Below are 12,026 nucleotides of genomic sequence, written 5' to 3' on the forward strand. Positions count from 1 at the left end.
TATTAAAAAGCAAACTAGAAACACAGGAAAGACTTTTGTTAGATTTCACATAGCAGCATCAGTTGAATGTGAGAGTCAAAATTCATGTTAAACTGGACACACTCCACACACCTGTATACTGACCTATATGTGTTTGAGCCATAACATCAGCTAGTCTGTGTGCAGCACCACTGCCTCCACTTTGTGTGGAGGAGGAGGAAGTGGTTGATGTGGTAGAGCCATGGATCGCCTGACTGATCCAATGTTCCATGTTTATGCTCCCCTGGCTGGAGGTGGGAGTTCCCTGGGAGTCACCCTGGACGGAGCCTTCGTCTTCTGAACCAGAAGAAGTATCTAGTAAGTAAAAACAGCTTGTTAGCTTGCAGTGCTTTGGGGGTTTCTTAATAGAAATAACTCATATTCATACCAAAAATTTCAGGAAAGTGCCATGAAGAAAATCTCAGGAAGGCAGGCAAACATAATGAGAAAAGTGCAGCACTGAAAGCACTGAAACTAAGTCAGCTGCTAACTGTGCACCTCTCCTGCTCTTAGGTCATGGCCTGTGTATTATTGTACCAAAAAAAAAAAATTAAAATTAAAGTCTTCCTTTATAGTGTTAAACAGAATCTTCTGAAGATCTCCGGCCAGCAGACAGTATTTAAAAAAACTTTCCCAAGCTCACTCCACAAATCTGTGAGACACTTTTCCAATTGTACAAAGTCCAATCCTCAGTGAAATGGGAGTCTCAGCCAGATTCAGTGAGTATGAGAAGCATGAGATGTGGGGTGTTTTCACAGTCTAGCGGATAAAAAAGCAGATAAACTTCAAAAGGAATGGCACAACTAATTGTTAAGATAATGTTACATTACATTGTTAGAGAATATACCAGAAAAGTGGAAGGAAATCAGACCGATGTAAAATATGACAAGGTGGCCATATTTAGGTCCTTGTCAGCCCAAAAGGACCAGTGCCATCTAAGGTATCACTAAGGGCAAAGCAGTCATGTGAACTGTCCCCGTTGACTTTTCCACTACTCAGTTCACCTTCTCTTCAAACACACCTCAGTTAAGCTCAGTGTGCATCAAATGACATTTCCATTACTGTCTATGCTGAGAGATTAGCAGTTCATAGCAGCACAAAGAACCACTTTAAAAATTCACATAAAAACAGAGAGATACTCACCTGGAGGCGTGTAGGCATCCATTGATGTTTGCACCACCAATGATCGTCGCTTTGAGGGCATGGGCACTGCCATTTTCCTTTCTTTATGCTTAGCAAGGGCTGCCTGCACTGCTTCTGTGTGGACATCTGCAAGGAAAGAGGAGTGAAGCCAGAGTCAGACAGGAAGGAGCTGCTCTCTGTGCATCCAGCAGACCTGGCACAGCCTGTGCCTGTGCCAGCTGGGCTGACAGGGCACATCCCGTGACGGGAGCCCAGGAACACACAGCATCTCAGAGCAACTGCTGGAGTTCTCCTCTGCACAAAAAGCAGCCACAGTGAAAAGTGCTGTACTAACAAACAAGCCCTTTGAGCTGTATGATATTCCCAGAACAGTGCTGCAGTATTTGAAGAGCAGGAACATCACTTCCCCAGGGCAAACCTTTATTTAACCTGGAGCTGCTACTTCAGTGACCATTGCTGTTTTCAGTGGAACTGTGGTGTATTAACAGAGCCCATTTTTTAAATGGATAAGGTTTCCAATTTACAGATAACTCACACAGAGTAAGTGAACAAGAACATTTTATTGAAGGGTAAAAGGTATGCAAAATGCCACAACAGAAATGGCAACAGGTCCCTCATTCCCAAATCCTTCTCCTGCCACTGTCACTTGGCATTATTCACAGAAAAATAAGTACTATGTAGGGCTGGCCTGAGGTGGAATGAGGAAAAAAACACCCTGAGCACAGATGTGGTGCTTTGCAGGCAGGTGCTGCACACAGCTCATACCAGCACACACCACAGTACCCAACAGATCCCTTCTCCTTGAGGAGGTGAACAGCTTCTCTACCTCTCCCATGGATTTATAGCTGCCTGCCTGCCAGAGTTTGAAAAAGTCCATTTATCATGGCTAAAAGATGTGAGTGACTTTTTGATAATGACTTTGTTTTAAGCACCATTCTTTAATTACTACCATAACTACATATTGAAACAAGTCTGCCTTTACTTTACTACCTTGCACTGTTTGTCTGCATATTTCAGTGGAATTGGGACACATATTCACATGAGGTGAGTGTATGCAAAAGACATGGCAGCCAACAGGAGTTCCTTGTGGGCAAAGAAGTTGCCACACCATCTGATATCTTGCCTTTTAACCAGCTGACACTGGTCAGCTATAGAAAATACAGCAATTCGTGTGCATGGTTTAGTTGTTCCCATTTGTGGATCAGCAGCACAGTGAATCAGGTCTAATCCAAAGTGATCCCACTTCTGCCGCTGCTGCATCTCCTGGAAGACCCCCCCTCACAGGCTGGGTTGGCAGCACACTGTCATTATCCTTGTCCTGTATGGATATGGTGGCAGCTCTGAACAGGCAATGTGCCCCAAGAACAGTAACAGGAAAGAGAAGAGTATCTATTTATATGTGTGTGTGTATATGTGTGTGTATATATATATATATATACACACATACACATATTATATATATATATATATATATATATATATATATATATATATATATATATATTTCCTTATTTAAAGAAGCGTTGGTTGAGTCACATTTATGTAATTTGTGAGTAACAGCCTGGAAGGATGACTAGAAGCATTGGATGATAAGCTGCTGATAAGCTGCAGTGTCTCATTTCCAATAATGGTGTTTCCTATTTTCTGCCAGGGTTTAAGCACCTCTCAGTAGAAGTACAACAGGGAAGAGTAAAAAAAGGCACAATTACCAGCTGCTTCTGTGAGTTGCTTTCTTTTGTTTTAAATCATGAAGAGGATGAGAATATCAGCAAAGAAAAGCAAACTGCAAAGCTGGGAAACTGTTCTCAAAAGATAAAAGAGCCATGGAGATGATGGACCAAAATGAAGGAAGAACCAATGCTATCATCAACACAGAGGACAATTTCTCTCCTGTCAAGTCATTATTTTTAAGCAGAAAGTTTAAGGTCTTTCTTATAATTAAAAACTGATGAAAAGTTAATGTGAAAAGTATCAGAAAATTTATGGGAAAAGTATTACACTATGAAAATAAAGAATGTAAGTCTTACCTAACAGCATGACCCCAAGATAAATTCCTACCTGCTCACTTCACACCAATGTCAATAAGGTACACAGGACTGAACATGCTCCCTAACAGTTTCTTATCTGTTAAAGAGGGAAAAATCTTGATATTCCTTCAAAGGACAGCAATTAGATATCAAGTAGTAAAAAAAAAGAAAAAAAGAAAAAAAAGAGCTTTCCCTTTAAAAAAGCTCAACAAACCAACACTATAGTATTTTTTGGAAAAAAAATTTGGAAGAAAATAAATTTTGCTGATCAACACAGGAGGGACTATTTGTATATTATTGTACATAGAATTGTGTTTTAACTGTGTCAGGAGGGAGAAGAAATTCTGCCAAAAATTTTTAAAGGAGAACAGCTGACAGAAAATCATTAAAATGCTTAGTGACAGCTGGATGCTGAATCAGAACTTGTGAATTCTTTGATTTCCTTTTTGATGCTGTTTTGATATAAGAAGGTAGACTCATCAGCTTAATTAAAAACACTCTGCAGGATTTTAATTTTCAAATGAGTCCACAGGAGTCCAGGAATTGAATTGTTTTCCTAATAAGGCACATTCTTGATGTGTTTATTTGTAATGGGCTATCATGGAATAAACCACACTATAGATAGCTAAAAAAAACCCAAACCCAAAACCTCACAGGAAAGCAAAACAGTGTAAAAGACAAGAAACTCTGAATAAACAAGAGGGAAGCTGACTGGCCAGAAGGAACATACACACCTGCTCCCAGCCCAGCCTGCAAGCTCAAATATTTAGAAGGCATAACTCAGATTATGGAGGCTACCAAAAAACCCTGGGACACATGTCTAGAAAATGCTGAGGATACATAATCCAGAGATGGTCCAGGGAGCATCAACAAGAGTTTACAGGGTAATTTTAGGGTGAGAGGAATAAAATGCAGCATAAACAGTCAAGCTAGGGTGAAGAATCTTCTCACAATGTTTTCTCTCAGAATAAAACTCTTGGCTAAACAAAGTTTCTCTAGGCATAAAAAGAATGACTAAGGATTGGGTAAAGAATGAATAACAGCTGATATAGGATGTAAGTTCTTCCTTTTGAATGAAAGCCTTTGGTGGGTTCTGAAGATGCTCTTAACCTGTCTGGACACCCTTGTACAGAGGGGGACTTGGTTAAGCTATGAGCAGCCTTCAAGCCCTTCATGCCTCAAGACCCAAATATTGAGAAATCAGAGAAGTGAGGGAAAGCCAGACTGATACTTCAGAATTACATTTGAGAGCAACTCATGGGTTACAATATCTATCCTGTAACCACAGCAAGACAGAAACAGTAAGAAGGTTTGCTCCCAACAAATATCAGCTTTAGATATGCACTTTGCATACACATACTTTGCTTTTCCCTAGGTTTTAGCTTTGCTTTTCTGGTCTACAAACCACTTTGCTTTTGTAGCACAAGGAATATTAACCAAAATGCAACTAATAATCTCTTGCTTTCATGTACTTTCATGAAGCATGGATTTAAATCCAAGTTGAAACATACAATCATCACCCGTATCCCTGCTAATTTGCTACTCATGAATATGAACAGAGTGTGGTAGCTCTTTCCTTTTACCTGGGTCAAAGATGGGCCATGGTGTCCATCCTATTGTATGTAATCCACTGCTTCCTCAAAGCTGTCCCTAACAGCTACTGAAAAAATACAAGGAGACTTGCAACAGGAACCTACACAACAGGAACTGGATGCTCCTTGTTCTCCAAAGAAAGGAAATCACATTTGAGATGCACATTGGGACAAAGTAAGAAGATATATCCAAGTTCCTTTGGGACAGGAAACTGCTATCACCACAAATCCCATCATCACAAAGCAGTTTTTACTCTCCACATATCACACACAGCATCAGCAGGAATATCACATTAGAATTTCAAACCATCTCTGGTAGGATGATGCCCCTGTCTTGCACATCTGGTAAAAGCATCTGAATTCCTTCTCAATCTACCCTGGCATACTCAAACTAACTGAACTCATACTGTGATTGAGTATTGCTATGAAATACAGTTTTCTCATTAATTTTTCTGAAAAAATTGTTCAAGTATGAAAATTTGGTCCACAGAAATGCCTGCATTAAAAAGAAAATCATTAAAAGAACACTTCTTCTGTCTTCTTTATAGTATTTCTTGCTGTAATTTCTTACCTACTATAAACTTCTGATAGAGTTTCAAACAGAAATATACCTTGATGTAATTGCACTCAAGCCTTCTGAGTGGAAGGCTATTTCTAAGTGGAAAAATCATGCTTTTAGGTGAAATGCTCTTTCATGTGACATTCTAACTACACTGTTATAGCTGATAAAATGACTCCAGATCCTGACCCTTCAAAGCTCTCCTATAGATAAATCATTTTATACTCTTCCCACCTGGCTTTTTCCACAAGAATGTCTTAACAGAAAATCTAGAGCATAGAGTAAAATATCATTACCTCTGTCTACAGTAGTGGGAAGTAAGGCACAGTGGTTCTCCACTGTTTTAGCTTGGCCAACCACACATTGAATCTAATTTGTGTGTTTGTACTCAAAGAATTAATAAATGGGAAAGAGCAAAGCACCAAGCTTGGGAAAGTTCACTTTTTAACTTGTGCTCGTTGCTTAACACCAATCAACCTGGTGTTCAGGATTCAACCTGACATATTTCTTATGGGCTGCAAACTGCAGACACAACAGCTCTGTCCCCAGCCTTCTCCCTGTTGCATTCAAGTATTTTTACTTGTTTATTCTCTTCCTTTACTTTCTATGACAGGACAGAAAGGGCAACCATACTTTTGGGAATAAAGTCAGTAAGTGAAAGAGAAAGGAAGTGGAACTGTAAAAACAAGCAGGTGGTAGAAAGAAAGATTCCTTTCAAAGAGCTAATGATCTGTTATTATACAAGAGATGAGGTCTCAAAACCAAGGGCAGAGAAATTAAAACTGGTACAGAGAATAAGGGTCTGCAAGTTCAGACTTCCAGAGTGATGACCTATGGCTTTGGCCAACGAGCTCCATAGCAGAAACTCTGCACTGCTGCAAATTCCTCATGCCATCAGCAGGATGGATTGCCCAGCTTTCCTAGGAGGTGTCTGCTGAGTGCAGTCACTCTTTTAATCTGGTTTATCTCATAACTTGGCACAATGGTGTGCTCCTGGCCTGACTGGAAAGGCTTACAGAAAAAAGCCAACTCCACTAAAACAGACATTACTGCACAGACACAGCTTGCTATGGACATCCTCCCCATGTGGGGTGACTGAATGACAGGAGATAGGGACAGAGCAGGGTTCACTGCTGATAGGTGGGCACTGGTCAAAGTCAAATAGTAATGCCCAGAAATACAGAAATTAACACTATAAACACAATTATTTCATACTGCTGATACTTTTGACTCCTTGTTCACAGTGTTCTTTAACCATTTATTCCATATGCTGTCCTGAAATCTTTTTTGGGGGGAACACTACAAATTTTTATTTAGTCAGAAGTTGAGCTGGATGGTTTTATCTGGCTCTGGGATAATATAAATATCTTTGGAACTTCTCATGAAGCCTTTTTAGGGGAACATACTTTCTCTCCTCCTTGCACAAATATATGCATACTTAGAACAAGTGGAGACTTCCCTCTATGACAAGCTGCCCTCTCCTACTCATTTCCTTTAGGGAAGACAGTATGTATGATCCTTTTAGGCTCAGCTGTCTCCACAAGCAAATCAGTCTTCTTTTCCTGAAGCAAAAACCAATTGTTGTGTGATGAACAAGGCCAGCCATTTCCTGCTCCACATGTGGAGCCCTGCTGCAGCATTTCATGTCTCTCTACAGCTGCTAGAAGAGCACTCTTCCAAAGAATGCATTTTCATTTGGCATGGAGCATAATTCTGACTCACCCTACCCCTTCCACCCATGGACAGGGATGCCCCATTCCTTACTTGGGCCAGAGACAGAGCCCTTTAAAGCTCTGAACTGCAACTGAGACATTTGAAATATGCTGCAAATTCCTCGTCCTCCTAGAGACTTGTGCAGCTTTTAGCAAATGAACTTGCTCTTTTTTCTTTAGATCTTCTATTTTAAAAGAACAAAAACCTATTCAACAAATTACAGTTGCATTCTTCCTCAAGGTGGAGGGCTTATTAGGGTTTTTTTTCCTACATAAGTTTAACTTGCCTCAGCAGCTTCCTTTATTCAATATTAGCTGCATTTGCTCCATAGGCATGTCAAACACTCAAAACACTGAAAGCAAGCAGTGCCTCCTCAGAGATCAGGGATCTGGGTATGAGCTCTGCACAGATCACAGAACAGGGTGCTCCTCCCACGGCCAGCAACAGCTGCATTTAAAAATTCCACATTATAAAACTGTTCCTCACAGCCCTTGCATAAAATGCCTCAGCACACAAAAGAACAACATTATCATTTTTTGTACTTAAATCAGGTCTTGCCATTGTGTGTCAAGCAGTTCTCCTGCATCTCATTTACCACGCAGCCCTGTCTCTTTTTGAGACAAGAAATTAAACTGGCTGTAGACAGGAGTTGTGCATTGCAAGAATCAAGATTTTAGAATCTGTTTCTGCCTCTTTTTCTGATGAAATATATTCCTTCTTCTAGTTTTGCTCATGTTTTCAATTTCTCAGGATTTATAAAGCCTTCATATGCAATCACCAGCAGTTTAAGAAACACAAATATGAAAAAACAAGCTGTTGCTTAATTTTTTTTTCTGTACAGATGCAGAATTACCTAACAGAGTCCCTACCATCTTCTGCAGCCTGGCTTGCCTGTTGTGAGGTAAGGGTACCACTTCCATCCCTCCTTTCAGGGAATGTGCTCCTGAAAGAATAAAACTGCCTGGAGACAAACCTAGTTGTGATCTGAATCCATCCACTTCTTCTGTTTCTTCCTTTTGGCTCATGTAATTCCAATTCTCATTCCTCTCCCCCAAACTCTTTCTGTCTTTTTTTTTGTTTTGTTTTGAGCTAGCCATTGGAAACAATCGTTATTCCTCTGCATTAGCAGCCAATTCCTGGTAACATGATGGATGACACAACTGGGAGTAACACAGACCTAAGCCCTGAGAAGGTTTAGACTCCTTGCTTGTTACAGGATAGCCCTCAAACACAACTAACTCACTCAGAGAATGGCAGATTATCAAGATCAAGAAGGCTGATGCTCTGCTCTAATGAGGTGAGAACACCAAAGGATTTTTAGAGGTTATTCAGGTACATATAATATACCTAGTTATGTCTCATTTGTGCTGCAGTAGAGGATCAGCCCTGAAGTCAGACATTTAACAAATAAGTAAAACCACAAATAAATCTCTTTCATAGGGAAGCATGCATCTGGGATGGCATCAAGGAAAACAGCTGGGAGAGCAGACAGAGGAGCCAATGGGAGCAAGGCCATTTTCTGCTGCATCAACACAGAATGCAACAGAATAATCAAAACAATTTCTAGTTATTGCAGGGAAACAGCTGATACTATAGGAAAATAGCATTATCAAAGGTGAATTTTGGCTGAAAGTTCTGGATAAGACAATGGTATGTATAGCAATTCTATGCTAAGTAATTATACAGAGAGAAGGTTGGTAATTGCTGTCTTACAGGAAACCAGTAGTTGAAAGCATGAAAGTTGCTTCTGAGTTTAATCAGACCTTTGTCAGAGCTACCATGGAGACAAAGGAAACACTGAGAATTCATTTCCTAATAAGCAGCCTGTAAATACTCTGAATAGAGATAACTTGGTCGCTACATTTATTGGAAATGCAATCAGGACATGCTAAATAGAGTGAAACATGGTAAATGTGGTATCATCAGAACAGATTACAGTTGGGTTTTGTCTTTTCATTGTCCTGGCTGACATCACTGGGTTATTTTCAGGCAGATACAGGGCAAGTGATTTCATAAAAATTCTGCTGTGTTCATCCAACACAGATCAGTCCCTTGGAAATCATCTCACCCCTGGGAATGTGAAAGTGAGTCCATATAATACCAGATCTTTGCAGGGGGTGATGCTATAATGAAGCAGTCTCAGAATACTTTCACAATCTCTTTGGGTATTAAGATAGGAAAGCACATGGCCCAAACTGTGTGACACCTAATTTCTCTCCATCTGGAAGCAGGTGTGCTATTAATTCTGAAATATGGCACTCACAATAGTCAGCACATGATTGAATGCAAGAACAGCTGCTCTAAGATAATTCTCATTTATAGGAGGGCTGTGGAGGTTACTAACAGAAATAAACTGTTGCTTACCTTTCAAAAAACAACTTATGTGTGCAAGTTTCAGCCTTTGGGATATTTAAGCTAATATTTATATTAGGCCCCTGGCTCTACTGGGAACTGGGGATACATGGAGATGCAAGGGAAACTTCTGCTGTCTTTTCATAAATTTGGGGCTGAGTTTTGTTGATCTGTACCATTTCTGGCAGTTGAAAGTCAGTGCTTTAGAAAAGATGTGCACTCCCATGAATGTGCCACTGCAAAAGGCTTGGCTGTTCAGGATGCTGCAGCCAACAAGCCCCACTGGGGCAGGAAGGGCTGTGCCATCCTTCAGCCAATGCTGAGCACTCCTGAGCATCTTCCATCCCCACCTGCTGCACACATGCACAAACCAGATGCTTGGTATGTCCCCATGTGGTCAGAAAGCTAAACTAAGGAAGAGAAGCATGGCTGTCATCTCCCACTTTGGCTGGCACAGCAATAATCCATAATCCTGGGTGGAAGGAAGAGAGGAGCTGAACACGTGGCTGGGAAAGCTGTATGGGCAGGATGTGAAGAACAGAGCTCACATGCTGCAAACAGGACACCAAAACAACAGATTGAACTCCCTGACTCCACAGCTGGTCTTGCATAGCTTTTGCTTTAATTTGGATTATTCAGGTGTTATAAAAAAGTTAATTTGAAAATGTTTTTCTCAAAACTCTGAGTTTAAAATTGTATTAACTCTACTCATAAGTGAAATAAAACCCCAACATGCAGGTCTCCCACTAATAATTTCCATCCCTCCATTTATTTATTTATCCCATTTGTAATGCACTCTGGAAGTCAGCTTCACACAGTGATCTCATCTCAAGCCCCTTTACTATGCAATCTGAACTAACTTTATATTTGTTTCTCTCTAGAGATCCTTAAACAAATTTTCTCAAGAGCTCTATACTTATCCTCACAAACTTTTTCTGTTGGGTCAAAAGCAAGGATGTGGTCATATAAATTACATATTAGCCAGCATTTTTCTTCAGCTTCTTTTTTTGTCCTGATTGAGCTGTAGCTTGAAATCTGTAAGCAAGCTAAATCAGATAGGAGATTAATTAATTTCTGAATAAGTCTGTTTACAGCTAGGTCAATGATTTTCAAATTAACTTCTATAAGTATTAACTTCTACAAGTATTTCAAATTAACTTCTACAAATTTAGGGTTAAAATATTATCTGTTTTATTATCAGTCATATGAACATTTATATGCAGTCCCATTCTAATACAGAGCACATTAAACACATTTTCCTTTCCCCTTATTCTTTGGAGAAATGCTAAATGATGAGGGTTCAATAAAAATATTCCTCAAATCTTCCCTTTCCATCCTTTAGCATGCACAGCTCTCATAATGTCATAGTGCAATTATTTTTTGTCAGTTCTGGCAGGATTACAGAATGAAATCTTGAACATCCTTTCAAAACCACAAAATATAAGTTACCTGTATATTTTCAAATCACCATGAGGTAAGCTGCAAAGACCCAAAATGTGACCAACCTTGGTTAGGGGTCATGCACACACCTACCTCCTGGTAAATGAGAACAAATCCATGGTGAGGCAGGTACTGAAGCTCCTAGAGCAGAGCAGATCAGCTAAGACAGGTCTGGTGCCAGCATCTCCAGAACTTGGGTCTACAGGGAATGTTCTTTCATTCCTAATTACCATATTTCAAATGAGCCTCAAACCTGGCCTGGGATGATTTGTTCTGAAGTTTAACAATTTCATGCTCAGATAAATTATATTCTGTCTTTTCCCCTTTGAAGATCAGTGTGGGAAAGGTGGCTCAGGAGTTTGAGCTGTGAGAAGTGTATTAGGATGCATTTGTTTTGGCAGTACCTTCAACTATCTCCTATATTAAGATATCTTTTAAAAGGAGTGCTGAGTGCACTTGGAAATGGGCTGTTCCCTGCAGTGGTGGGATCTCCAGGATGGGGGCTGGCAGCTGTCCAAGGATGCTGTACCAGACCAATTCTTTCTTTCTCACCTCCACCACCTCAATTATGGGAGAAAAAAATCTCCAGAAGGGAGGTATTCTCCCAGCTGGGAGGGCAGGTACCACAGCCACCCTACAGCCCCTACCCTTCCTCCATGCTACCAGCTGAGAGATGCTGATTCCACAAATGGCATTTCTCAAAACTCTCCATTTCTCAGCTCCCAGCCCTGTGCTCACCTGCTGCTGTGCCTTTTAAACCTGTCCACTGAGTCCATGCAGTGCAGGTGCTCTCTCTTGCTGGTCTGACTTCTAGGACACCATCAACCTCCAGACACAGAGGCAGCACAATTCCACTTATGCTGCTACTTCCCACATCATTCCTGACACTTGGAAAACTCCATTTTTAGAGCTCATTGGTCTCACTTCTCTCAAGGATTACACTGCTGCAGGCAGTGCTCCGGTCATCTTCAAGGCCTATTACAAAGTTCATGAGAAACAGGAGACTTGATAACCTTGGCCCAACCCATTTGTCCCATTCTTATCTCATCGGAGAATTCTGGAGCAGTAGAAACCATAGAGACACTATCTCAAGCCTAACATATCCATGTGCCTTTGAATATATTACACCACATTCCCTAGCAATTAGTGTTGTTCTTTTTTTAGTTTTTAAATTTTATTGGT

The 12,026-nt window shown here is 40.4% G+C and overlaps 1 protein-coding gene across 3 annotated transcripts in view; it reads right to left on the reverse strand.

The window, feature by feature from the left end:
- The window catches only part of DIP2C (disco interacting protein 2 homolog C), a 311,260-nt gene that overhangs the window by 116,259 nt on the left and 182,975 nt on the right, over positions 1-12,026 (reverse strand). For all 3 annotated transcript variants that reach the window (XM_058021234.1, XM_058021225.1, XM_058021242.1), the window contains 2 exons: positions 1,162-1,287; positions 124-333 (listed from right to left, as the gene is read on the reverse strand). In XM_058021234.1, coding sequence (XP_057877217.1) covers positions 124-333; positions 1,162-1,287 — 336 coding nt within the window. The remainder of the gene's footprint in view (positions 1-123; positions 334-1,161; positions 1,288-12,026) is intronic.

Source organism: Melospiza georgiana, chromosome 1 (genome assembly GCF_028018845.1).
Source record: "Melospiza georgiana isolate bMelGeo1 chromosome 1, bMelGeo1.pri, whole genome shotgun sequence".
Classification (NCBI taxonomy): domain Eukaryota; kingdom Metazoa; phylum Chordata; class Aves; order Passeriformes; family Passerellidae; genus Melospiza; species Melospiza georgiana.